The sequence below is a fragment of the Cyphellophora attinorum genome, assembly GCF_001299255.1.
Source record: "Cyphellophora attinorum strain CBS 131958 chromosome Unknown Contig6, whole genome shotgun sequence".
NCBI classification, from domain to species: Eukaryota; Fungi; Ascomycota; class Eurotiomycetes; order Chaetothyriales; family Cyphellophoraceae; genus Cyphellophora; species Cyphellophora attinorum.
The window spans coordinates 595740-623143 of NW_017253234.1; the positions used below are offsets into that span (position 1 = coordinate 595740).

Below are 27404 nucleotides of genomic sequence, written 5' to 3' on the forward strand. Positions count from 1 at the left end.
ATGCGGTGCGGTTCGACACGGATACTGTGGAGGCCTCGGGCGGCTCGTGTTTCTGAAAGTTGAATGTCCCGTTGTAGCAATCTCAAGACCGCAATCTTTGCCTTCGGAGCGCGCCGTCAGCATGCAGTCATTGGTCAATTCTCTATCATACAATAAGACCTAATGTAGAGATATCTTGAAACCAGAGCATAAGCTTCTAGATCATGCATAGAAGGATGACTTTAGTATGCAAGGTATCTGTACCTGTGGCCCACCCCAAGCGCCATCGCTGATGATCCGGAATGCAACGCCAAAGTCCACCCTGTTTTGCCTCCCAGATGGTATCCGGGCATTCTCTGTACAGCTCTCGCGGCTATCAGTCTAGCAACCGAGGCTTCTGTCCATCGTGCCCAGATTCCCAGACTCATGCACTCCGCTGAAGGTGCTCCGCTCACAGCTCGCATGTGTTCGGTAAAGCCCCAGCAGCTGCAGCCCTTATTGCCTTTCCGGCAGCACCTCGCGTGCTGTTGAGAATTCCAAAGCGCAGGAACACTTCTGAGCACGTGACTAGAATTGATATTGCGATCAAGACGATGATGATCCAAGTTATCTTTGACATTTTGTCATCCGACACGAAGTCTGACAAGACCTCTGCAAGGTCGAGGAAGACTTTGCAGCGCTCGTTGAGGACTTGAATGCGTGGCTTGATCTCCAGGTACTCTCGGACGGCGACGTAAAGAGGATGCAGCGTGGGCTCGCTGTCCCAGAGGAAGCTGGGGATGTCGAGGACATTGGAGGCTGACATTCAGGTTAGTGATCATCTTTGCTGCAGATCAGAGAACTCACAAAGATTTACGTCGACCCGACTGCGGAAGAGTCCCCCAAGCAGTTTGATGACATCTTCGCGCTTCATCCCTAGCTCACCAGTTTTGGCCAGACGTCCTGGCACATCTTTGGCTTCTTCCATTTGTGTGCTCATCGTCTCTTCGAAGAAACTTAACTTCGTGCTCTGAGCAATCGCGTGACTGATGGCGAGCTTGATCATGTGGTCACCAGTGCGGAGAGTGATCATGTCGTTGTATACTCGAGGCCGCATGATCTCGTTGTTGTACTCAAAGTGAAACTCTTCCGTCTCAAAATCTTCCTCCTCGAATGGATTTGTGGCCAGTGACACTGGCGTGGACACGTTCGTTCTCGGATCGAGTATTGTCGAGAACGTCAGATCAGCGAGTACGTCCTTCTCCTGTCGTTCGCTGAAGTTCCAGAAGACGACAACGCCGTATCCGAAAACAAACATCTCCGCGTACCGATATGCATCAGCTGAAGCATTCGGGCCAGGACTGGCAGATCGATTCGACCTGTTCGATTGGTTGCTGTCTCTGCGATGGCCGTTGATGGCCGGTCGTTCGTCCTCATCTCCTTCTTGTCCCTCATTACCACGGACTGAGTGCTCTTCCTCCTCATAGAAGGAGCCACGCCAGTCGCGTTGCTCACTCCTTTCGATGGCCTCATCTAGCAAATTTCCGCCTTTCGCGCTCTTGAAGGGCGGGCTACTTCGTATCCTGTAGCCCTCCAAGCCTGGCAATAGCGGCAGATGATAGGCACAGAACAAGCAGTCATCGTACAATTTGGCCCGTGCGCCATGTCTCTGCCTTACGAAAGTAGCCGTGCTCTGCAGTCGATACGCCTGCGCTGTGCAATACGCCGTGACTCTAGGCAACTCCTTCTCCGTTCTTCTCGATTTCGGTAATCTTTCAGCATAGCTCTTCATATTATCCCTCCCAGGCTTGCGATAGTCGTCGTCGTCCTTCGGAGGACCCGTGTCCGAGTCTTTCCCAAAATCGCCCTTCTCGTCCTCATCCTCTTCCGGAGTTTCAGGCAATAGCACGAGCTTCTCAGAAGTCTTTGTTGACCTCGAAGGTAACGCAGGTGCAAAGCGGCCGGTCAGACGTGGGTCAACGGGCCTACCGGACCCTGTACGGTATGCTCTGGGCCTATCGGGGATTCGTCGCTGTGCTGAGGGGACATCTGAGGAGTACTGGAGGACACTATCCACCGTCATCAATCGTGATGTCTGTTGTCGCAGCGGAGATGGTCTTGTGTCGGAGAGGTTCCTAGCCTGTGACGAGTAGTGTAACACGGTCAGCTCAATGCTCTCTTCCATCTCCACCCTTGACAGTATTGTAAGTCATGGAACATTGCACATACCAGGACGCTACTCGGTCCTCGTTTTGAGGGAGCTGGCTGCGGTGGTGCCATGGATCCGGTGGGCCACCTCTCAGCTTCTAGAGCGGCGACGATGCTTGTATAGCCTTTGTCAAAATGACTTATAAGGATGATTTAAGGGTTCAGCCGCCATGTGGAAAGAGCAATGAAGCTTCAAGTTCCCCATCAACAAGTCGAATAGATGTCTTTGTCGAGAAGATCGAGCACTACGTCAGTCAATCGGCTAAACCGAGGGAGATCACGGTCATTCTGTCATTTGAAAGTGGCCTCGATTTTAGACACGACTCTCATACTCTGACCGACTCCTGAATTATTCTAATGCTTTGTCGGATGAGCATCTGAGGTGGATCATTACTTCATAGCTAAGGCAACCTAGGAGCAAAGACAACTCGCTCATGGAGCCACTGTTCAGTCTCTTCAACCGAACCACGCCACTGCCCTCTTCCCTAACCTCTCTACAAAGTCCTCCACACCTTCTACTCCTCTCCTGGTCCACTGATGCACCAACTCCTCATCCGTCCTTGCCAGCTCTTCCACCAGGAACGCAGCGTAAAACTTCGACAAGAAAATATTGGCCCCATTGTACGCGATTGCGTGGTCTGAGTCCGTGAACGCTACCATCTTCAGTTTGTCCGCCCCTACCTCCCTACTGCCCACCAGCAAGTCCATTAAGGCGGCAGTGTTCTGATAGTGGACATTGTCGTCGCCTGTACCGTGCGAGATCGCGTAGCTCCCTTTTAGGGTAGCAAAGCCCGTGGCGTTGCGGACGGCGGTCTCGTTGTAGCCCGCTTCGTTCTCGTCTAGGGTCTTCATGTACCGCTCCGTGTAGAGTGTGTCATAGAACCGCCAGTCGGAGACAGGTGCGCCGGAGATGCCGAAGGTGAAAGGGCCGTTCTCGGGGTCCTGTAGTTCGAGGGTCTTGGCCGTGAGGTAGCCACCAAAACTGTGTCCATACATGCCAACATGGTCGGCGTTGAGATAGCTGCTGCGGTTGGAAGCAAGGATCTGCTCGGCGGCCCAGATCTGGTCGAGTGGCTCAAGCCGACCCAGGTGCGAGGTTACCGTTGAACGAAATTCGCGGCCTTGGTAGCCCGTTCCGCGACCGTCGACAGTGTAGGAGACGAAAGACAGCTCTGGATCGCAGCTCATCCAGTACCTGAAGTTAAAAGGCATCATGGCTTTGTCTACCTCTTGAGCACCGGGCCCACCGTACGGAATGAAAATGACGGGGTATGGCGTGGACGGGTCAAAGTCTACCGGAAGCCGCTCCATAACTTGCAGCGTGTAGCCATCCGGATGGGTGAGCTCGAAGTATTGGGTCGTTGGCAGATTGTATTCACTAATATTCTGGTACAGGGCTTCGTTAGAAGTGATCACGTCCAGCGGCTCTGTTGTCGAGTTGATGGCAAAGAGCTCTTGATAAGGAACATCAGGCCCAAGGTAGGATTTGATGAAGTACTCGCCTCCTGCCGAGAAAGAGGCGGACCAGTATGCTGGGACAGACTCATCGACCAAGGCTGTCTTCTCGCCCGTGAAGGATACAGAATACAGATGTCGTTCTGTTGGGTGGATCTCTGTGCTGGAATAATAGATGAGGCCTCGCGACGTGTCGACTTTGTAGACGCTGACCACTTCCCACTCGCCTTCCGTGAGCTGAGTGCAGTCGTCGCTATCGACCGGACACAGGTAGATATGGTTCCAGCCGCTCTCGTCAGAGAGGTCGACGTAGTATGTTGTGTTGGAGTCTTCCTCAATCGCACCAATATATTGCATCGCGAGCAAGTTGTCGAGCCAGCCATCTGTGCCATCGCGCTCTCGGACAACAATTGCAGTCTTTTCGACAGGGTCCACAACCACATGTTTGCTGAGATCCTGAACACGATTAAACACTCTGTAAATGACTGCGGAATGATCGTCAGTCATCCAGCTGACCTCACCGATGACGGTGTTGTTGGGCTCGAATGCATCGATTGGTATAGTCGAGTACTCCATCGTTGACAAATCAAGGATGTTGAACTGGACAGTAGGATTCGTGGTACCAACTTTGGGATACCGCAACTCGAGTTCGCGAGGATACTGTGGCGCAATCTCAGATGAGTCCATAAAGTAGGGTATCGTGAACGTTCCGACGCCTGTCTCGTTGAAGCTCAGGAACGCCATGAATTGTGCGTCCGGTGAAAACCATAGAGTGTAACGATCACCAAAAATTTCCTCCTCGTAGACCCAGTCAGGGACAGCATGGAACATATCAGGGCCTCCATCGTCTGTGATCTGTGTCACCTCCGTATCGTTGTAGATGTAGAGGTTGTTGCCGCGCACGAAAGCAATCGTGCCTCCCGATGGCGCAAATTCCGCGTATTGAATGTCGCCTACTTGGTCCTCCACGAGTGGTGTAAGGTCGCCGCTCTCCAGATCTTGGACGTAGTAGTCGGCAAAGTACGAGTATCGATATCTGTCATGGTACATGGATCAGCACACATTTCAAACGAGGATGTATCGATCTCATGACCTCATGAGCTGTAATCTGTAATCATGTGCACGATGATGCACAGATCTGGCTCCTATATAGAGAGCAGAAGCACATCCCTCTCCCAACCCAAATTCAAGTGCAGGAAAATTAACTTACTGCTTGGTGTAGTTCGTCGACCAGAGCACTCGATTAGCTTCTGGGCTCACCCAGTACTCCCAGTAGTCCTCAGGAATCGCGTCAGCCGCGACCAACACCTCGCTCTCGCCAGTAACGATGCTCTGTGTAACGAGCGCACCGTCGTCGTCCTCGGTGATGTACTTCCCGTCCTCATCGCCAGCAATCCACGAGATCGAAGCGAGTGATGACACTAGTCTGGCAGGTGTGGTCTCATTGAACAAGAGCGGCTTGTCGCCCTTGCCGACTGGTTGTGTTGGTTGTCTTGCTGGCTCGATGGCTAATGATAGCGGTAGGAGCAATAACCACAGCGCGGCGGTCATGATTGCGAGAGGGCCTTCCGCGGGTCGATGACGCCGCGTGCTGTTCTGTTAACAATATCTAGTTGTTCACGAGCGCTCTTTGAGGGAACTGCAGTCAGATCTGGAGAGACAACGCGCCGCGGGCGAGTTCCTGCCTTGCACCGCGTGCTCGCACCTACCTTCCACTTCTTATGCATCTTGCCGGAGTGCGTCACCGAGTACCGAGAGAGCACTGAACGAGCTTCTTTCCCTGTAAGCTGCAGGCCCCATTCAGAGCTCCGTCGATCTTTGAAAAGAGATGTTGCATTCAGTATCTCGCCAAGCAGGTGCTTGCCTCCAAGGAGAAGGTCTCATTGACGTGATGGAGTTTTGGTGTCTGGGCATTGAGCGGGGAGTTCATAGGGCCTGTGATGATAGGCCGGAGTACTGTATGCACGGCGAACTGGCGGCCTGCTCTCTCAATCGGTCTGGCATGCCCAGATGCTAAGGTCAGGTACTGCAGTGCCCAGTCTTTACTACGATTCTGCCGTGGATGTCTTGTTTGCGTGAATAGCCGGAGTCGAGACGGTATGACGTCGCCGTGTTGGTGCGAGTTCCTGCGGAACCGATCTTTGACTTGGTCAGATTTAAAGCATGCGAAGTCAATGTACGAGAGAGATATAGAAAAGGAACCGATGTCTGCCAGACGGAGTCAGGATTCGGTGACCGCAATACATGCAGACGAATCAAAATCAAAGCACTGGCAAGATATAAATGCAGTTGTACAGGATTTCATTATTCCCAGCATTGGCTGATGCGATGACTGCGCAGACATGCTCGATCCTCTCCGCCTATGCGTGCAACAAGTCCACATCCAGCCTTTTCCGCTATAGCGAACGAAGGATACACAAAAGGGGTATCAAAAATGTCATAACGCCAGAAGAGAATCCGTACAATCTGTCCAGTCCTTTCGTCATGCTGTGAGCTGGTGATTGCCACCAATTGACAGCGGATGTGTTTATTGCACAGAAGCTTAGATATTCTCAATCACTCGAGCATTCATTGCTTGCTGAAAGCCGTCGTTAGGGCTGAGATCAAAGGCGTTGCCGGTGCTCTGCTTGGACTGGTAGTTGCTTGGGCCTTCGCCGTTGTCGAGTGCTTGTGCCATAGCCTTCTCGGGAATGGTCTGGTTTGCCGCAGGGAGGAAGATGACCTTGCTGTTGGCAGTCTTGGCCATAGCTTGCATAGCCTCGAGATAACGGATCTGCATTGCGGGTGCCGAGCTGAGAATGTCGGCGGCCTGTCTCATGAGTTTGGCGGACTCGACTTCAGCACGAGCGGCAATGACCTTGGATTCACCAATACGCTTGGACTGCGCAGCCATGGACAGGGAGTCTTGGAGGTCGTTCGAGAAGATGATGTCTTTGATGAGCATAGACTCAACCTGGACACCCCAGCCCATAGCCACATCCTCAATGATCTCGCCAATGGACTGAGCGATCTCTTCACGGCGTTCAATAACGTCTTGCAGAACGCGGGCACCGACAACGTGACGAAGTGTGGTCTGAGTGCGCTCCACAAGGGCTTGTCTGATGTTAGAAATACCGAAGGCGGCCTTGTGAGGTGAGGTGATGTGGTAGTAGATGACTGAGGTGAGGTTGAGTGTGACATTGTCCTTGGTCATGCAGACCTGGCGAGGCACCTCCACGATCTGAATCTTGACATCGACCTGGATCAAGCGCTCGGAGAGAGGGTTGATCTTGACGAGACCAGGGTCGACAGCTCTGGTGAACTTGCCGAACTTCGTGACGAGGCCAACGTTACCCTGCGAGACGGGCTTGTATGGGTTGGGGCAGACGATGCAGCAGGGGACAGCGCCAAAGAAACCCACGCAGGAACCGAGGCTGTTGATCATGCTACCATACCAGCCGTGGGTGACCTCGTCGGTGTCGCCCCTAGTGTCGAGTCAGTGGCGCACTCCTGGTTGGCTGATTGAGGGAACTTACTGAAGCATTTGCGCATAGCTGGGCTGTAGATCTTCGCGACGGGGAGGCTGCACCTTGATGACGCCATTCTCGCCATGTCGTGGTTGGAAGCCGCGAGCGCTCTCTGGGTTGGAGGCATCTTTGCCATTGACGCTCTGGTCCTTGAACTGAGGAGAGTCCATTGCGCTGGTAGTGGACGGTGCAGGAAAGACTCTAGGCTGGTTCTGGGAATTGATGAAAGGTGTATCGGTACGTGCAGACGAATGCGATGGTAGGGTAGATGTGGTAGTGCGTACAGAACTAGCAGCTGTGGGATTCATATAAAGGACACAGAGGAGGAGAAGGACTAGTTTATGTTTGAGGAATTCGCGTGAAGGAAGCAACGATCGGGTGGCGGATGTGAGAGATGTGGTGGAGAAGGAGGAGAACGATGCAGGTGCGCCAATGCTTGAATGCTATTTCCAGTACCCAATAACGCCTCGAGTTTTGCCAGCTCCGGGTGGGTTTCTAGGCCGATTTAGGCGAGCTTCTGGGGATCCCTCCAGGTCCTTTCAGTCTTTACTTTGATGCCTTCCCGTCCCTGCTCGACGCATACGCGGCCTCACCCTCTGACTCGCGATTATACTGCTCACAATATTGCTCAACACGAACATCATGCGCTTGAACGATACATCGTCGAGTGCATGAAGTCCACCGGGAAGCTGTGCTGATCGGAGCATTTGGAACCTGCCTCGAATCTGCCTCGCAGGGAGATTGGCTGAAAATCCTACAGCGGCGTGGCAGTGCTTTGCTCTTTCCCTGGCGACTTTCAGTCGTTCTACATCTGGCTTGGCCCCTGCCCGTCGCCTGCTTGGTATTGTGATCACGCTGCAACCCATCACCACTCCGCCATGCCGTCCTAGCCGTTTCAGGGCGCTCTTACTTCAACGACACTGGCAGAGATATGCCCTTGCTTCTGCTGACAGACTACGGTACGTGATAGCGAACGAGATACAACACAGAGTGCGCCCTGACCTCAGCCCTGACGCCTTACACCAAAAGGTCTTGTGCCTGTTCAGGCGTTCTGAAACGCTTCGACCACATCTGATGCGAACTTTTCTGCCCCTGCGCAATGCGGATTCTGACACTAATGCCCACGAGGTACATACGCACTCCCAAGCTGCTGCGAGGGCTGTACGAAGTGCCGAAGTCCACCGAACCATTCATCGAAGTTAGGCTCAAGGCGCATCTCACCGTACCTGGCGAAGTTGTGACCTCAACAGTGCTCTTAGCGGTCTATGCCTAGTGTATGCCGAGCGTATGCTACTCATTCCTACAGATGCCACGATGAGATTGAGGTGCATTGTGCAGATCTCGAAGTCACCATTGCCACCGGACCCGATCAGACGAGCAGATATCGGCTGCGATTTTGCTGCCTCTGCAGCTGACCTTTTTCCGACAAAAATAGTTACCTTTCTATGATGCTTTGACTTCGTTCGTTGACTCCATCATTCCAACAGTTGTCGGAGAATCGGCAGCAACTGCACATCTAATTCGCTAGCAGATCTGTTCCAGTCAAAGTCTAGAAGCTTCCCCATTCCAACGTATTCGTGAAGATCAAAAATACGAGCTCGTTTTCCTCCGGGATATCATGTTGTGTACAAAGATAGCACACAACGTGCAGGCAAAGTACTTCAAGCTCGCGGTACGTCACTCACGGCTCGCTCGGATGAAGCCACGAGTATACCCGTGGCTATCGGCGAGCTTCTTCCGTGATCTACGCTAGTTCTGAACTTCCTCACGGCGATCTTTGGGGCCCCAGGAAATGGGCACGTGAGATTGCGCAGCCTCATGCCTCTTTGAGGAGGACTGCCTGAGCACCGGCACCGAAGGCCAATTCGCTCATTGCCAGTGGGTCTGAGAGATCGAGTTGCAGTTGTGGACGTTGTCATGAACAGATGAGGACACGCCTGCTACTGGGTACAGCACTTGGAGCAGCACTAGATTTGGTATTTGCTTTCGCAGCATGTTGGTCTGCTATCTCACGACACGCCTCTACCACCATCAACATCAAAAGCAGCCCCAGTGATGTAGTTCGCTTCATCACTCGCCAAGTAACAGACCATATTGGCAACATCTTCCGGTTGGCAGACTCGGCCGAGTGGGACGGTCCCTGAAGCAAAAGTCAGCAAAGAAGACAAGACCTCTCGACCAGACAATCTGCGAGCGGCAGGAACAGCAGCACTTACCCAAGACTCTCTTTCTCCCTTCCGGCGTGTCATGCCCCCCAAGGACTTTTGGTAGCATGGCAGTCTCCCCGACCGCCGGCCTGATACAATTGAACCTGACCCCCTGCGCCGCATATTCCCCCGCCAAACCCTTTGTTGTGACGGTCACCGCACCCTTACTCGCCGCATACCACACCAAGAATGGCCGCGGCCGTGGCTCACTGATACTGCTCAGATTCACGAAGGAACCCTTGACCTTGTTCTCCACAAACCACGGCGTGATGACCTTATTGCTCAGATACAGCGGCTTCACATTGACACGAAACATTAGATCGAATTGTTCCTCCGCGACTTCGTGCGAGGGGCCGGCATTGTGCACCACGCCGGCACAATTCACGACTGTGTCCAGGCGGCCTCCGAAGGCTTCAAGACAGGCTTGGAGTAGCGAGCGCCAGGACGACTCCTTCGAGATATCTGCTGTGAAGGCCGTGCAGGAATTAGGGGAGGCGGTGTTGGAACAGCTGGCTTCGGCGATGGTTTCCTGTAGACCAGCTTCGTTCATGTCGACGGCGAGCACCTTGGCGCCCTCCCGGGTGAGCTTCAGCACGATGCCGCGGCCGAAGCCGGCGGCTGCGCCGGTCACGATGATGACTTTGTCGTCGAGGCGGCCCATGGTAAGTTTTCGAGTCCTTCAATCGTCGTGTGCTTGCGGCTCGTGTGATAATGCCCAATTCCCGGCACCGTAAAGCTGCTGAAGCTCGCTAGAATAGTTTTCCATGTCCCGAGGGATGTCACGGGCATCGCCACTGCGTATCAGAGTGCATGCCGATCTCGCCTCCCAGTTCCCGTTCCCCTCCCTGCATAATGCGGAGAAGCTGGGGTCAGCGGATGGAAGGTCTATTCTGTGGACTCCAAGGTACGATGTGTGCATTCTGTCTCGACATAGTAGGTGCTAGGTATCGTCACGAAGATCATTGCATGGTAGAGGTATGCTTGTGACAGTAAAGAAGACGAAATCTGTTCTGAACCTACTGGCGTAATAAAATCTGTCCTCCAATCTGCGAAATATCTACCTGCCAAGCCCATTCCATTTTTATCCAGCAGCGATGAACATACTGCACATTGATTGTGCCGAGAGCCTCCCCGTGGTGGTCTATCTGCTGACTGGAGCTGCTCTCTGCCCCGCTCTAGCTGAGTCTTACCAGGCCACAACGCCCAACGTGCCACCTTTGTGTCAATTGGTCTCGACTATAGCAACTTGTCATCCGGTGGCATTGTAGCCCCGTTGAGCGTCACCCGGTCTTGTGTAGAGCCACCCGTCAATCAAATGTCTCTGGGACAGACATGCCTCCCAGGCTAATGAATACCGTCAGTCTGCCTGGCGAGCACGCAACGGTCATGCTAGCCGGTCTTGCCCGACACGAAGCCCGCCCTGGTCAGGTCTCTCGTGCAGAGCTCCGTACGTACTTGCAAGGATCGTCAAGCTCCCTTCGACGCACAGCGTCGAGGCTCAGTTCTCAGGAGCTGAATGTTCATTCAAACCGCTTTCGGGCCTCTTGATTACCTCCGTGTATGCCGCAGCCGGTTGCAACTCGGACACTGCTTGCCGTCGGCAATGTTTGTCGTAAGTGACAGCGTATCGTAACATGTCTAAAGGCTATCGAACGTATCTATGCTTTGGCTCGTATCGAAGAGGTATACTGTGGATGAAAAGGATAGTCCGTATAGCCCACCGGACTCTTCTTCAAGTAGAATGTCTTTCGATCGTAAGGATTCAGCTCAAGCCCTTTCCGGATTCGGAATGGCAGGTCTGGAGTACTAATGTAGTAGCGTCCAAACGCAATCAGCACCTTATATTGTGCATACTGCTCAGCGATCTGTGCAGCGGTCTCGGGCGTGAAGCCTCCCGCCAGCATGATGGGCTGTTCTGTGCCCCATTCACGGATGAGTGGATCGTTTCTGGACTGTGATGGATCGTAGACGCCATTTCCGACATCGCCGCTGATTCTACTCTCGACGAGATGCAGATATGCTAGATTTAGGGTCTTGAGCTGGCTGATGATGTGCGTGAATTGCGGAATACGGTCACCAGGTCCGTCGAGGGGAAAACCTTGGTCCGTCCAGGGCGACAGACGGATGCCGACCTTGGCCGAGTCACCTATAGCTTCGATGACGGCACGGGTAACCTCCACTCCGAAACGGGATCGATTCTCGACGCTGCCGCCATACTCATCTGCGCGGTGGTTGACGTCAGGTGATAGGAACTGGTCGATGAGATAGCCGTTGGCGCCATGGATCTCGACGCCGTCGAATCCTGCATCGATGGAGTTGCGGGCGGCTGTGACGTAGTCATTGATGATTGTCTGGATGCCGTCCTTGGTCAGCGGCTCGGGCTTGTGGCCACCAGGTGTATTTGGTACGTCGCTGGCACTGAGGACGGGATAAGGTCCTCCTTCTTCACGAGCCAGTATAGCAGGGTCGGCTTTTCGACCCAGATTCCACAATTGGCAATAGATGTAGCAGCCCTTTGCGTGGACAGCATCGGTCACTTTTCGCCATGCGGCGACTTGAGGACCACTCCATATGCCGGGCACGTTATCCATGCCCCTGCAGACTCTGTTAGCATGTATCGGGATCTACCTGAACCGAGAAATCGATGTCTCGCCCGGTTCAGGTTCACAGGTATACGTACCGCTCCGGGAGAGATGAAGGTAGCCTCGGTGACTAGAAGACTGCCCGGGGTAGACGCTCTTTGCTCATAATACTCTCTCGCAAGATCTGAGTGAACATGCTGGTCGTCGGCGCGAAAGCGGGTTAATGGGGCAAGCGTGAGTCGATGAGCGAGGTTAGCGTGCCCAACCTTGAGCGGCGTGAAAATTCTTTGCTGCGCCATGGCTGAAGTCGTGCAGTTGAGGTCAGATGCTGATTTCGAGGGATGTTTCCAGCATATATATTGACCATGAAATTAGTGATAGAGGGCGAAATGGTGTGCTTTATGCAGGTACACTACCCGAAGGATTACAAATGCCGACCAATTGGTCCCCAGACATAGCAGAGTTTGCCCAATAGAAGCCGAGGCTGAATTGTCAAAAAGAGCTATCGATATAGATTAGTATCGTCAACATTTCGTTATCAGTGATCACTTCGCAGTAAAATCTCGCCTTGGAGGACGTGGCCACGCTGTTGTGCTGGTGGCAACGGCGACAAGAAGGACTCCAAGTCAGTCCAAGAATCGACTGTCTTGACCATCTATGTGCTCCACTGTACGAGAGACGCTAAGATCGCTTGAGAAGGCGCGACCCGGCTCCAAAGATGCAGAAGAAGGAGGGCGAGGTACCTGGCAGGCTGTTCGGGCATAAAAGTGAGCGTTCTCAGCAGGGCCAGCTGAACCTCAAGATTTCGAGTCAGGGCGGGCTCTGAGGGCTAGGGCTGTTTTTGAAATCGAGCCAGGAAGTTTCAGAGGAGCCTCACATGAGCTTTAAGCCGCAGAATCAATCTATCATCAATTTGCCTGCCAGGGAGGTCGCTGTAAGAAATTTGGCGTGAGGTAGGTTAAGGGGGAGAAAACGCTCATGTCTTGTCTGAACAGCTTGCCTGGGTATTTCGTCTCTGAATACCTAGGATAGACAGACCCTCTGTTGTAATGCTTCTGACCTGCTCATGGAAACGGCGCGCGAAGAACGTACGATGGCCCTCGAGCTCGTTTGTGAGTGCGATTTCGGGAAAACAGGTTGCTGCTTCTGGAGACTAATGGTGTCTCACGGGATCGAGCAAATTTCATAGGGAAAGGAAGATGGTGTCCGCAGTGTTGCTTCAGATGTTTGACTGCATCGATTGGAGTGTATTTCAATTCCTGTCTGCCTGCCGACCGGTATCTACGCACCCCTCCACAAAAAAGACTTGAATAAAATCCATCGTCACAAACCCCAAGAAGTGAAAATCCAGCGTTGCCTTCGCAGCTTCGTCTCCTCGACCTGTATCATATACAGCCAGCTGGAGGCCCTCCAGCTCTACGTCCACAGTCATCAGCACCATGCAACCACTATCCCCGCAGCCACGGCCGCCACAGTCAATAGCGTAGGTACCTGCGCCATCAGCACACCTCCAGCCTTCACCGCAGAGCCACTGGGCTTCGCTGCGTTCGCCGGATTCACCGGCATCGTTGGCGTGCCTGTCAAATTTGCTGTCTTCACGATCACCTGCTCGGTGCCGTTACACGGTAGGGTACTATTTGTCCCATTGCGCAAAGGGAAGCTCGTATGGTTCAGTGGTGGTGGGATGTTCGTGGCTGTGAGATTTGCGCTGGTGGTGATGTTTTGGTCGGTGGTCGAGGTCGCGGTGCCGGTCGTCTCGATTAAGAGGATGGTGTGTGTTGGGATGGCGATATCGGCGGCTGGTGCCGGGACTGGATCGGGCGCAGCTCGGCGGCGCGGGGCTTCAGGTCGGCGTCGTGCGCCTCTGATGCCTCGTCTAATGCGGGAGCTTCTGATTCTGGCTGGCCCTGGTGGTTGACCTCAAATTCTGGCTCAACTTGTACGGGTGGAAGCTTCATGAAGCGACCTTGCCGTGATGCCTCCACGGGTTCCTGCTCCTCTGTCGCGGAGTCCTCTACATCGTTCTCGTCGCGTTTGTGAGGCTTCGCGCCTCCAGGACGCGCAAATTGCACCTCAAATGGAATATTAAAGTGAGCTACGCCATTTTCGTCGAGTTGTACGGGCGGTGGCGCTGCCGCGCGGGCTAATGCGGGCGCGAAAAGGAGGAGAGCCGGGAGGTGCCTCATGGAGGGCATTGTGCTTTGGTGAAGTACTGGATCGTGTACCGACGTTCGCTATTCGGGTCTGTCTTATGCGGTGGATGCTCTCAAGCGAGGCGCTTGATGTTGTTCCGCTTCTAGTGCAGTTGTTCCGATCTGCATACGCGCTTCGCTTGTCGATCAGTCGATCGTAAGAATGGACACACGGCGTAAAAAGGGCAAGGTAAGTATCCCAGAAAGAAATTAACCAACTCCGAATAAGGAACGACAATGATATTCTTAGCTATCGCATTTCACGAACGTTTGCTGCTTGCGGCCATACCTGCGAGAATAACGCTGAAAGCGACAAAGAGATCTCTCGAGACGTTTGGGTGGGCGACAATGAGGTGTTGAAGACGCACACGACGTGCCTTTGTTTTGCGTCCGTGCTCTCGAGATCGGAAGGCTGGGCCACGCGCTCGTGCTGCTTCCGTTCGAGAGACGATCTGTGCGCTCATCGTGGGAAAGTGGTACATGACGTATGTCGGAGATAGTGTTCACAGCGCGGATGCGTCGTTCTGGCCTCTCCGCGCACTGTAGAGAGTCCTGGTGATAAATCTCGTGGATCGAGCGACAAGGATATTCATGGGCTTGGGCTTGGAACAAGCGCTGAACTTTCATGTCAGTCGGCTGGCCAAGTGAGTGACTTTGAGATGAGGCTCGCTGAAGCGTCAGTCAGTGAGTCGGAAAGCTCCATTGCAACCTTCTTGGCCAGGGAAGGCGCTGTGAGAATTTCATTCAATATTGCGGTGGCATATCTACATGCTCCGCTAGTGGATTGCGTGGGTTGACTGTTGTGACCTGCTTTGCTGTTATGCCGTTCTTCGGATTGCCAGGTCGGCCCTCAGGCACTGATCTGGAAGAGCGCCTCCTTGAAGGATCAGATATGTTTGCTACTAGGCCTTGTCGTCCGGTTTGTGGTATGCCAACCAGCCACACCATGGGCGTTTCAATTCAAGCTCGGGCAGGTCAGCTTTGCCTTCTGAAACTATCATGCCACTGCACAAGAGGGTCGGGGATGCACACGTGATTCCATGGTTGGCTTTCCCTTGGATACTTAGGTAAACATCGACTGGCATATAGAGCAGTAAATACATACGAAGCCATTCATGGCAGTGCGGTCCTCGGTGAGAAATACCATAAGTAGAATTATCTCAGGCTATTCCTTTAACCGCTAGAAATAAATGGTGCCGTCATCCGCGTGGGGATCATCAGCACAAGCGACCTCGGGCTCGCGTCTTCACTATACGGTAGTGGCGTCTTCCCCAAGCGCTAGAAAGCCACGTACCCTTGCAGATCATTGCGATGGAGAGAGATGGCATTTTGTCCTTTGGGGTGGGAGGCATGTATCTTGGAGACCTTGATGTTACATGATGCCAAGTTCTTGCGACAGCCAGGCCGCCGAGGATTTCTGAGGTGAGCGTCGATATATCTGTGGCTGCAGCATGACGACGGAGGAAGTTGCTCCAAGTTCTTCACGTGTGGAAGAGAAACATCAACATGAAGGAAAAATCGACTCAGCAGTAGGTCTGGCACAAGCCCGGACCAACGAGTCATCGCCACAGCTGCAACCATCGCGGGTCAGTCGACTGTACACATTGCTCTCCTATACACCACCACTATGCCGCTACGACCCAAACAAGCCACCAGGCTTCTCCATGGCGCTCAACATCCTCTTTGCCTTCGCGGCGTGCTTCACGGTGGCGAATCTATACTACAACCACCCCATTCTGAACCTGCTGGCCAAAGACTTCGGTGTCTCGGATGAGGAAGCGTCATACGTGCCCACACTAGCACAAGCCGGGTACGCCACAGGCCTGCTATTCCTCTGCCCACTAGGGGACCTAGTCAAGCGGAGGCCGTTCGTATTGTGGCTGGTCTGGTTCACGGCCACTCTCTGGATAGTGCTGTGCTTGACCAATAATTTCCACGTCTTCCTTGCGGTAAGTTACCTAACGTCTGTGACGACGGTGACGCCACAGTTGATGTTGCCATTGGTGGGCGATCTGGCTCCGCCACATAGACGAGCATCGGCGCTAGCGATCGTCGTCTCGGGCCTGCTGCTGGGGATGCTGGTCGCAAGGTTGCTGTCCGGTGTGGTGGCAGAATTTGTTGGATGGCGCTGCATCTACTGGATCAGCTTCGGGCTCCAATATTTGATCTTGATACTGCTGTGGCTGTTCATGCCGGACTATCCCAGCACGAATCCGGATGCAAAACTGGTGAGGGGGTACCCCATGTTGCTGTGGGATATTGTCAGATTCACCTTTCGCTACCCAGTCCTGATGCAGGCGTGTCTGATTGGCTTCTTCACAAGCTCGACATTCACCAGGTACGTACGTCTCTGCCTGGGTGGGACATCAGTCTCCCGTTTCTGGTTCTTCCAAATACATGTTTATGCTGACACCCCCTAGCTTCTGGACTACACTGACGTTCTTGCTGGCCGGAGATCCGTACAACTACTCGCCGCTGGTAATTGGCTTGTTTGCTCTTATAGGCATTGCAGCTATGACATGGGGACCCTTTTACGCACGAATTGTGATGGACAAGACGGTTCCTTTATTTAGCGTCATTGTCGGTGGGTGTATCGTCCTTGCCAGCATTGTGATCGGCACTTATACAGGCGAACGCACTGTAGCGGGCCCGATCATTCAGGCTTTGGGGCAAGATCTCGGAATTCAGACCTCGCAGATATCGAACAGGACTGCGATCTATTCTACCGCTCCGAAAGCTAGGAACAGAGTGAATACCAGCTATATGGTTTGCGTGTTCCTAGGCCAAACAGCTGGGACACTGATCGGAAACCGTTTGTATGCTCGTGGCGGTTGGACGGCTTCAGGAAGTGCAAGTGTTGGATTTATTAGTATGGCACTTGTGGTGTCATTTGCCAGGGGACCGCACGAAAAAGGTTGGGTTGGATGGGGTGGTGGTTGGAATATCAGGAAAGATGTGCCTGTGGAAGTAAAGAAAGATGAGGAAGCACAAAGGACCAGTCGGGAAGGCGCCGCGAAAGACCAACAGACCAATGTTAAGCCAGTGGCAGGCGCCAACGCCGATGCTGAGGTTACACAAGCAAAGGCAGTGACGGAGAAGCAGGCTGAAGCGGGTTCAGAGACCCGTCAATGATAGATACAGTGCCGGGACCAAGTGTATCGCATAACTTTCACCAGAGCCCGCCCTGGGCCACGTATAAGGGTCGAAACGCGGTCGAGGACGTGAGTTGTCGCCTGCCAACGAATGTCAAGGATTCCGGCGGCCCCCAGAGGGAAGACCAGGGGAGGCGGGTTTAGCGCGGTTGCCTGTTCTAGGCGCAGCGGTTGCCTGCCGGCTTCTCTAAAGAACGTTGAACATTTGTGTTGCGACACTCGCCATTGACACTTGTTTCTACCTCTCACCGAAAGCAAAAGTCGATCAAAGGTCACTACAAAATTTCTTGCCACAAGGAGGATTACCGATCAGAGATCGCCTCGGGCTTACGAAATTCGGACTATCAGTGCGCGGTCCCATATCGGGCACCACTGAAGTCAGCCAGTCCCACGAGGCAGGTCGCACGCCGAAATGCCTGGCCTAGAAAGCCTGGAGGTTGAGCTGCTATCATGGATCTTCGAACTCATTGACGATACGTCGCCAGCCACGCTTCGCTCGCTAGCACTTGTCAACAAGTACTTCAATGCTACCACGAAACTTGTCGCCCACCGGCACAAAACCCTCAACTACACGCCTCTCAACTGGAAGAACGATGCAACCGAGGTTCAGCAATGGCTCCAGAGCGAGGACATCTTACGTGGATTGAGATACCTGACCGTTGAGAATGTGTATACTTCAGACTCTGACGAAAATCCAGAGGTCAAGTGGAGGGAATTGGCACTTCTCATCGAAAAGCTAGGCAATGTAAAGCTCTTGGTCTGGAACCACGGCAGCATGATCCCATTGCCAATCCTCAACGCCCTTCATACTCATCAGAAGAAGGCAGAACTCCAAATATACAAGTTTGAGCGCAATGAACAGACAGCAGACGAGCATGACCCAGCCGAGCTCGCATTAGCTGCCTCACCCGCACTCACTGCAATCAAGGCCTCGTTTCAGAATAACGGAGACCATCCAGACCTGAGAGACGCATGCTTCAAGCGCATTGTTGCACAAGCACCCAATCTCAGATTCGCCTCCCTAAGTCGTTACTCGGCAGGCTGCGTCATACATGGAATTTCTCAGGACCAATGGGAGGAGAAACGGAAACTAGAAGAAAAGTTTTACGTTCATCAGAGTCCTAATGGCTCTCTCCGAAGACTGACGCTGGACGGTTATGGAATGTCTGGGGCAATCTTAGACCACTGGGCGCGCTTTGTCGATTTGACCAAGCTGGACAATATCAAATGTTCGTCAGGACGTCCGGAAATAAGCTACTTTGAGCGCGCTCCAGTACTTCTGACAGGTCTCAAGGACGTTTCATTGAACTTCAGCTATGGTATGGATGGTTCAGCCATTCACGCAGCTGTTGAGAACTACCTGTCCACCACAGCGCCGCTCCGGTCTCTCAGCCTGTGGTCTTGGATGGGCAAGCTATCACTGTCGTCTGTTCTCGCACGGCATGGAGACAGTCTCGAAGTACTACAGCTTCATGAGCGAGAGTCTGCATCTGAGTTGTCCTCGGACAGACGCAAGGTCTTGACTGCAGACGATGTCAAGAGCATTCGATTGAGCTGCCCGAAGTTGAGGGATCTCACAATCGATTGCGATCGACCGTCAGAGCTGTTGGACACAGAAATCGAGTCCGATGCTGTGCTGAAGGAGCTCAAGGAAATGGAAACCTTGTCGAGATTGCAGATTTACTACGACCTCGGGCTGAGTCACATTGCGCACTCCAGAGCCCGCCCCGTGCCGGATCCAAGGTCAGCCGCGGACAACGACAGTTCAAGTGACGATGATGCCGACAGGGAGGACTCTGAGGGGGAAGATGAGGAGGCCGACGAGATTGACGATGACGAAGACCCTCCTGGTCGTGTAAACTTGGGACTACCTCCGTCGAGCGCGGAGAGCATCAAGGCCTACGTCAGCGAACTTTGGAAATTCATTTTCGGGCACAGAAGCAATCCAGGTGTCCTGGAAGTCAAGGTCGGGGAATGGGAGGTACGTAAACCCCTGAACCTGAATCGGGCGAGACATCAGTCCCCCGGTCCTGGTCCCACCCGGCACATTGTCTTTCTAACACGTTTTACAGCGAAAGATCGGCGGCGGATATCCTGTTCAATGGGTCCTACAGGAGGCCAGCATGCGGACTCGATGGATTGTGAAGGCTGATGAGCGCGATGACCGGAAGGGCCAGTGTACTGTGACTCAATTTGGTGGTGAAGGTCTGGCCAGGCAGCCCTGGTCAGGGGCTACACCTGGCCTCCGTGCCTTCGGGCCCGGTACACTCTTCGGCTGATGGCCGACAAGGACGCAGCATACGGTTGCCTCTGGGTCGATTCCTAGCAGCGAAGCATGAGCGAGTAAGCAAGCAAGCAGGCCACGTACACCAAATACTGATAGGAAGACATTGAAATCCAGTTGTAACTCCGTGCCTCAAGAAGAGACGATGCAAGAACTACCTAGTCATGCCCTCCAGCACCGCTTCCTCGCTTTTCTGTTTCCTCTATGATGTACAAATATATGCCTCCATTCCTGCCGCTCCCAATGTTCCCATGAATCGAATTAGGTAGAAGCTTACATCAAGTCGCGTCTTGCCGTATCTCATGTCAAGTCCATTGGTGGAGCCCCAGCATTACCACACGGCTCGCACCCTGTCTGCGACATTCTTCGCATTTACGCCGCTTCCCTTCCCCTTCTCAATGGCCAGCCTGCCTAATAGCAACCTGCAGCCTCGCCTGCATCTGCTGCCCACCTTCCGCTGCAACCACTTCCCAGAAACCCAGGCTGTTGTTACTTAGCAGCTCCATGCTCAAGATCGTGATGCCCCATGGATGCGGTCTCGCCACCGAAATGCGCTCCAACAGCACGCGACAAATCTGCTCTCTCAATTCGCGCTGCACGTCGGTGATGGTCGCTCCATTGCCCCAAAGGTGTAGCACGAACTTGAGGAAGTAATCTGTGTGCGTGTTTGGGAAGCGGATCTGATCGGCGAGGGCGTTGACAAGGTAGTAGCGCTGCTCAGCGTCCAGGAACACCGCAAGAGTCATCAGCAGTTTCGTAGCCGGTCCATTGGGTTCGAACTTGGCTCCGGCCTGAGATGCTGCTTGACCGATAAAGGGGACGAGTGTATTGATGAGCTCGATCATACGCTGGGGTGAGGCCTTCGAGGCAGTAGATGCAGCAGCTGCCAATTTGGTGTAGATCTGCCTGGCAAGACTATCCAGGTCGGCATTCTTCTTCAGAGCAGCTTCGATCAAGTCGTGAATATTTTCTGACCTCAGCAACGCATCGAAGTCGGAAGGCAGCTCCGGGCTTTTCTTCATCTCATCCAGTCGCTCGATTTTCAGACCTGGCATTGTCGGATCAGGCAGGTCCCCGCAAGACACTGGACGGCATGTTAAGATTAGATTCCTCAGCTGTGGAATCTCATATCCTATGCGACTGCAGAGGTATGAGTAATTGGCGCTGAGGAAGTCGGGATAGTCGTGATGAATGACCAATATGTTGCGCAAGATGCCTCGATACAACTCTGCTAGCACCGTTTGTGAGATAGCTGTACGAATGCCGTCCGAGAAAAACATGAGCGACAAGCCGGTGAGGTCGCGGTAGATTTGGTGACCAGTCTCGTGTCCCTCCTTCAGGAGGCCTTTTACCAGGACCCGGTTGACAATCAAGCCCATCCAAGCGAAGGAGAGTCCTGGAAACCATGACGGCTGTAGTGACTTGAGCATTGTTCCGAAGGCTCGGATCATCTGGTTTTGCTCACTCCCATCCTCGAGTCTTGCAGCAGATAGTTCGTATAGCATGCTGCTGATCAGGCGATTGAAAACCCGCTGTGGGAAATGGACTCCGTGCATGTTCTGGCTGTGATTGATGATCAACACAAGCAAGGACAAAATCGACTCGAGATGCGCAGCCCTGGCCTGCTGGACGGCGCCACCCGACTCGCCTTGGAACAGCACGAGGCTCATGACGAAGCTGGCCAAAGCATCAGTAGTGCTGAAAGCATCATTGAAACTCCCACGAGTACTGGATGCCTCTTTCTCGAAGCCATCGACGCACGCATCAATAGCGAGACGTAGGAATTCGACTGTGTCTGCTGCATCATTGACGATCTTCTCCTGGTGTATGTCGCGGAAGAATGCTGCCACAGCGCTGGCATCAGCAGGTCGATTGTCAAACAATCGCAGCCATTCGTCAAAGATATACCGCATTTGATCCTGCTTAGCCTTGACCTTGTCAGACACAGGGACAGCATCGATAGCGGACATTCCGTGCGCAGCTAGTCTCGAGTTGATGCCTGAAGCGAGAGCAAGTGATGGATCTTCGCGTAGCCAGGTAGACATTGCGACGAGACTGTTGACGAAATCAGCTCGCAGGGTCGTAGGCTCCGCAGTGAACAGAGTCAGATCCAACAACTCAGATAGGATCTGTAGACCTTGCGGCTCTCTCTGCAACAAGGCATCGGCCAGGTAGGCATCCACGCGGCTGAGGTCCATTAACCCTGGAGCCACTAATCCTGCCACAACGTTGGCATTGCTCAGGAGCACAGGCTCATTGCTCGAAACCCAGCGAAAGACATCTCTGATGATCATTTCTGACAAGACACACAGCTTCGACAGTAGGAAGGAGAGAATCTCTGCTTCGAGGAACTTGTTCGGAGGCTTTGTCGCAAAGATGTTGCATACCTTCTCTGCGACTTGTCTTGCCAGTATCTCGGAATTGGGACGCTGAGATCCTGTGATGACCATCAATATCTGTCTAAAGTCGTGGAACATTGAGTTGTCCTTCTCGAGGTCGGCCAGTCGCATGGCATCAGAAGCTCGAGCAGCCTTCTGCATATCTTCTACCAGCGCAAAGACCCGCTCTTGTGGCGGCACTGCGTCGAGGCCATTGAGACGTGGTTGAGGAGCTGAGTCGACACCGCGCCCATCGTGCAGGCCAAGCGGACTCTGATGCGGCACGACATGCTGATCTGCTGGAGTGGACAGGTTGGGCATGGCCAGCGTCTCTTGTAGCACATCTGGAATCTGTCGTCCTGTCGAATCGATCGAGGCATTCTGGGTGTGACTGATATTGGTGCCGTGCACGCGATGATCGAAGTCTTCGTATACAGCCCGCTGAGCGTCACTCAAGCCGTCCAGCAGCTGCTTGTAGGGCTCCGGTAGCATTTGGGACCATCGCTGTGTGGCATTCGCAGAGCTGCTGACGAAAGCGCGGCCGCTTCCCTCAGCTAGAAATTGTCGTCGCTCCTCTAGTTCAGGTGCAATGACGTGGTCAATCTCTGGAATAGCACGGTCGGTGGCGGCAGTCTCAACGAAGCTGCATGCAGTGTCTAGGTTGTCGTTTACGCACATTAGAATAGCTCCTTCGGGCATAATCGACTCCTGGATGTCTTCACTTGGACGACGGATCCAGTTGGTGATGCTCATGCGAAGAGGCTCCTTGCAAGTGACCAAGGCCAAGCTTCCGGCAAGAGACTTTACCATCTGGCGCGCAGCTGCTTGGTATTGGTCCGGATCAGCGTTGTTCGCGTAGTCCTTTGCAATGAGCTGAGCCGTTGAAATTGATGCGATGGTGATAGACCGTTCGACAACTGGTGCGATTATTTCTTGTATCGCCTGCTCGAAAGCTCTTGACACGACCTCTTCAATGACAGCCTGTTCTTGAGGCGGGCCGGAGTGAGGCGGGTATTTGAGCACGTCGCGTAGATTTGGCAGGCTTGCCATAATCTCTGCAACCGAGACGCGTTCTCTGACGCCTCGGTTCATGGCACCATTAAGAGAAAGGTCGTCGAAATTCTCGAGGCCATCTGGCATTGCAGAGATGTTCACTGAGTCTTCGTCAGGCTGTGCATGATCTCGCACAATCGTCGCTGCAGTGATCTTCTTGATATCAAGCTTCAGATCTTTGCAAAGAACTTCGATCTCAAACTTCTGGTTCAACTTGAGCTCGGCAATTTCGTACAACTCTTTCAAGACCTGAACAATCTCCATCGTCCAGGGATTCGGAGGCTTGAATATCATGGAGTCTTTGGCCTGAGTGAGTGCCTTGCAGGTGAAAGGAATGACAGTGACCAGTCTCTGCGTTTCGTGCCCCTCAATTAGAAGGTTGACGAAGTAGATGTTCTTGTGCTTGATTGGCTTGTCCTGTGCGAGAGTGAGCGAGCCGAGCCAGATTCCCAGATTCTTCAAATAACCTCTTTCCGTAGCACCATTGGTGTCGGAATTGATGAGCTTGACGATGCTGATATAGGTCTGTCGGAGGACTTCGGTGATAAGAACTCTATCGTCAAGCAGAGCGAGCAGATTGCAGTAGAGTTTCTGGTTATTGGCTTCCAGCTTCGCACGACCGTCTACGAGATAGTTCGCGAACCACTGGTAGCTCTCAGGGTTGAGTGAATCCCTGACCTGCGACACCTTGGACTCTAGATTGCCATGGCTGAGATTGTTGATGATGAAGGAAACGGACTCCTGCACCGCTGGATCAGGATCCTGGAAGCGCAGGTTCGCTGGAGCAGGATCGGCGTGGATGGAACGGAATGCTCGGTTGCTATCGATGGCAGGCATATCGAACCCATAGCCATTAGTATGAGGGCCGACACCGTTGCCGTTGACCTCGCCTTCAGCCTCTTGCTTTTGAAGTCCCTCCTGCGCGCGCTGTCTGATTTCTGGATGCCGCAGAGTCGGTATTCTGAGCAAATATGTGCAGTAGCCAGGCCATTCGGGAAGCTGATCGCAGATCTGTAGTATTGCTTCGATGCCAAACTCGTACATGAGACTTCCGGGCGGGTTGTCGCGAACAGCTTTCAGCATAAGCGAGAGACTGTACTCTCGCGGAATAGATGGAAGCAATTTGTACTTGATGATATTGCCGAACAGTAAAGCAGTCTTTTGCAACGCATCCTCTGGGTATTCGTTGTAGCAGGGAAACTCATCGAACAACCCATGCACTATGCAGCAGAAGAGATCTTGCCTCTCAGGCTCGTTTGACAGCTTCAGATCCTTCATCTCTGTGACCATGTCACGAATTGAGACCTCGTTGCGATACATCCGGCCGAATAGCTCGGACATGCGATCATCGGTCTCCTTGGACAATTTGTTGCCATGTTCTTCGGAGCTCTTCTCTAGGAGTTCGTCAAAACCTGTGCCAAAATTGATAAGTCGCGGATATGTTTGCAGGCATGTTGTTTGGGCGCTTTCCACAAGCTCGCGCTCACTGATGAACTCGTCGAGTTTCTCTAGGAGCGTTTGAACTGTTCCAAGACTCAGAGGAACAGATTGAGGACTTGCTTGGTCTCTCTGCACGCGAAATTCGTCGTCGGCCTTGATCCTCAGGTACTTGCATAACACCATACCAAGCTGTGCGGGACCTTTGCCTTCAGCCACGTCTGTCAAATACCCATCGAGATCAAAATCGGCGTTACGTTTGTTGCGCATGCAGGCCAAATCCAGGGCAAGAGGATTTTGCCAATGTTTGAGAAACTCTGTCGTCCATCCGAATTCCTCGGCTCGCTGGTAGATGAACTCTGTCTCGCGAGGATCTTGTGCGAACACGATTGCGCACAAGCTGAAGACCAGCATGGGATCCAGCGCGTACAGCGACTCGAGCACGATGGGTGCGTCATCTCTCTGCTTCTCGATGAATAGTCGAAAGCATTCATGGATGACCTTCTCCTGCAGTGCGGTCCAAGTCTTCGGCTTGAGCGTCACCAGCGACAGGAGGAAAACGATGGAGTGCTTGTGGAGTATCTCAGTCAAGATCTCGTTCCTACCGAGATCCTCGCCTTGAAGCTCTTGAGCCAGAGATATCTCGAGAACAGCGACCATGGCGTCGAGTGACGTATACTGGGTATTCAGATGGCTGTCAAGATATCTCCTCTTGTCCTCGCTCAAGCTTGCCATGTCGGCTATTGGTATGCTCGAGCGAAAATTGGGTATCTGCGAAGGGCCAACGTCTTCAGGCAGTGCGCTCAAGAATGCTCGCAGAAACGACATCTGAGTAGCTGGATGGTGCCATTGACCGCCCCATAATCTCTGGAGGTCAAAGTCAGAGTCGTCCAGCGCGATCACTCTCAGAGCCTTGAACAGGCGCACAAAATCAACTGTTTGTATCTGAAGATCTGGCAAGTCGAAGCCTGTCACTACTTGGGGCCAATCCACTGATACGTTGTTCGCTTTGCTCTGGACGGTACTGATGAACATGCTAATGTCATATGATTGCGAGCGAGCGTATGACATGAACAGCAGCGCGTGGGAGACCTCTGAGTCAGTGATATTGTTGAGACCGATGCCATGCAAAATATCCTCAACTGCTTGTTTGGAGGCCGTGCTCTTGGTGCCGGTCCGGAGCAAACTTTTCGCGATCTTTTGGTCATCAGCAGGAAGCCGCAAGAGCGACAGCGCAGATACAACATCTGCAGGGGCGTCTTGCTGGCCCTCGTACCGACTTCGGACTGTCCAGTAGAGGTCGGCCTTCTGCTCGGTCGTAGTCAAAGCTGACGACAGCGCGATCTGCTCTATGACAGCAGCCACACATTTTGGAGAATAGTTGTGCAGCTGTGTCCGGTTCTCATAAAACTGCTGTATAGAAGGCACTATTGCTTCCGCGAGGACCTTGTTTGCCTTGTTACGTAGATCGGCCCGTGTACAGCGCGTGAATGCGGTGGCGAGTAAAACTTGTGAGATGGCGTCTGCTGAGTGAAAGTATGCCGTGAACTTGATCAGATCGAAGTCTTTGTAGATATCCTCTTTCGAGGTGTCGATGGCCTCGGCAATCTTGGAGGCTTGTTCGACATCGAGTGCTACCTTATCCATCTCCTGCTGGAGGAGCTTGTAGCTTCCATGATCGCGATCTCTTCCGTCGAATATGGCCGACGCATTCGAGGATACCAAGCGCCGGAAGTATTGTGTGAACACCTCCATTCCGTTGGTGTCTAATAATTTCCGAATCTTGTCAGCTTTCGATTCCCACTCGAGCTGGCCCTTTTTCTCGGTAATCGTATCTACCAGAAGGACTATCTGGGTCGCGGAGATCTTGGAGGCGGACGAGGAATTCGGATTGGACGAGATGCTTGGGGAGCGCTCGAACTTGAGTGAGGTAGGAGAATTAAGACCAGTCCCAGGGATCGATGGGGAGTGTAGTCCACCGCTTCTGGGGCCTGAGCTGGTACCGCCGCCGGCTGCGGCCCCAGACCCCGTGTTATTCCAAGTGGGAGCTCCTCCCAAGGCCGACAGGGGGCTGATGGCTCTGGAGCGTGGGGATGTGAACGGTCGGCCAACAAAAGTGTTCGGCTGCTGGATTGCGCCAGCTTGATGGTTGTTCGATGATGAAGACTGGCTGTGCGCTGATTGAGGAGTAGTCGGGCGTCTTGATAGAGTAAAGCGCCCCGAGGAGTTTGACACTACAGGTGGAAGACCTGGGGTTGCTCTGGATGTGTCTAAGTCAAGATCACCTCTTGATGATGGCCTCCACGCTTGTCCGAAGGCAGATGTGGAAGAAAGACCAGAAGTTGCAAGGGGTGGTAGAGTGCCCTGAGCAGTCAGCCCGCGTGATGTTTGACCCCAAACGGACGCAGAGTGACCAGTCTCGGGTTTGTTCTGTTTGTCGGACGAACGACCAAGAGAAGAGTTCCAATGTGTGGCGGAGGAGGGTTTATCGAAGCTCATGGGAAGTGATCATGACCTTGAATATCAACCGCAGCGGTATGAAGTGGGAGGCTTCTCAACGGTCGCATCGGCTCTGTCCAGTCGACGTGGGGGAAGTACGAATAAATTTACAACTCTGCTCAGAGTGGAAGCAGGACAGGCCGATTGTGATATCAAAGCCACCCGTTGGTAGGGAAGAGGGATGAAAAGAGGGAGAAAGATAGTTTGCATGAGGGAGATCTCGAGTTGAGGTCGCGAATGGCGCATCTGGAGAATTCTGTCTTGGCAGCGGGCCTCCACCTGTACTTACCCTAGGTACTAAGTAAGTAGTACCTCATGTGTTCAGATACAGTACCCTCTGTACTCTCTACACGGCTAGCTTGTCACTTTGGAAGATGCTCAGCGATCTATACAGTACACTTGATGAGACGTTAGATGGTGGTTGTCGCTATGAGAGCTTTCGCTGGCCTTGGTCACTGTCTCAAAGACCTAGCTTGGAATTTTGTAAGACCAG

General features: G+C 53.1%; 9 protein-coding genes across 9 annotated transcripts; 2 read left to right on the forward strand and 7 right to left on the reverse strand.

The window, feature by feature from the left end:
* Positions 1-430: 430 nt before the first annotated feature.
* Positions 431-2238, reverse strand: AB675_1949 (Sad1-interacting factor 3; the record flags this gene model as incomplete). Its single annotated transcript, XM_018141878.1, has 3 exons — positions 431-777; positions 826-2098; positions 2188-2238. The coding sequence occupies 3 exons, from the start codon at positions 2236-2238 to the stop codon at positions 431-433; spliced, it is 1671 nt and encodes a 556-aa protein (XP_018002851.1).
* A 384-nt stretch (positions 2239-2622) lies between these two features.
* Positions 2623-5172, reverse strand: AB675_1950 (putative dipeptidyl peptidase 4; the record flags this gene model as incomplete). Its single annotated transcript, XM_018141880.1, has 2 exons — positions 2623-4657; positions 4832-5172. 2 exons carry the CDS (start codon positions 5170-5172, stop codon positions 2623-2625), a joined length of 2376 nt encoding a protein of 791 aa, XP_018002668.1.
* A 991-nt stretch (positions 5173-6163) lies between these two features.
* AB675_1951 (putative band 7 family protein) lies at positions 6164-7297 on the reverse strand (the record flags this gene model as incomplete). The annotated part of the gene is made up of 2 exons (XM_018141881.1): positions 6164-7085; positions 7137-7297. 2 exons carry the CDS (start codon positions 7295-7297, stop codon positions 6164-6166), a joined length of 1083 nt encoding a protein of 360 aa, XP_018002998.1.
* A 1839-nt stretch (positions 7298-9136) lies between these two features.
* AB675_1952 (4-formylbenzenesulfonate dehydrogenase TsaC1/TsaC2) lies at positions 9137-9995 on the reverse strand (the record flags this gene model as incomplete). Its single annotated transcript, XM_018141882.1, has 2 exons — positions 9137-9267; positions 9344-9995. 2 exons carry the CDS (start codon positions 9993-9995, stop codon positions 9137-9139), a joined length of 783 nt encoding a protein of 260 aa, XP_018002799.1.
* A 997-nt stretch (positions 9996-10992) lies between these two features.
* AB675_1953 (Chanoclavine-I aldehyde) lies at positions 10993-12215 on the reverse strand (the record flags this gene model as incomplete). Its single annotated transcript, XM_018141883.1, has 2 exons — positions 10993-11929; positions 12088-12215. The coding sequence occupies 2 exons, from the start codon at positions 12213-12215 to the stop codon at positions 10993-10995; spliced, it is 1065 nt and encodes a 354-aa protein (XP_018002605.1).
* Positions 12216-13676: 1461 nt separating this feature from the next.
* Positions 13677-14111, reverse strand: AB675_1954 (uncharacterized protein; the record flags this gene model as incomplete). The annotated part of the gene is made up of 1 exon (XM_018141884.1): positions 13677-14111. One exon carries the CDS (start codon positions 14109-14111, stop codon positions 13677-13679), a length of 435 nt encoding a protein of 144 aa, XP_018002935.1.
* Positions 14112-15559: 1448 nt separating this feature from the next.
* On the forward strand, positions 15560-17240 carry AB675_1955 (putative transporter YgaY; the record flags this gene model as incomplete). Its single annotated transcript, XM_018141885.1, has 2 exons — positions 15560-16446; positions 16529-17240. The coding sequence occupies 2 exons, from the start codon at positions 15560-15562 to the stop codon at positions 17238-17240; spliced, it is 1599 nt and encodes a 532-aa protein (XP_018002732.1).
* A 432-nt stretch (positions 17241-17672) lies between these two features.
* AB675_1956 (uncharacterized protein) lies at positions 17673-19539 on the forward strand (the record flags this gene model as incomplete). Its single annotated transcript, XM_018141886.1, has 2 exons — positions 17673-19241; positions 19333-19539. The coding sequence occupies 2 exons, from the start codon at positions 17673-17675 to the stop codon at positions 19537-19539; spliced, it is 1776 nt and encodes a 591-aa protein (XP_018003000.1).
* A 400-nt stretch (positions 19540-19939) lies between these two features.
* Positions 19940-26911, reverse strand: AB675_1957 (General negative regulator of transcription subunit 1; the record flags this gene model as incomplete). Its single annotated transcript, XM_018141887.1, has 1 exon — positions 19940-26911. The coding sequence occupies one exon, from the start codon at positions 26909-26911 to the stop codon at positions 19940-19942; it is 6972 nt and encodes a 2323-aa protein (XP_018003064.1).
* Positions 26912-27404: the final 493 nt, after the last annotated feature.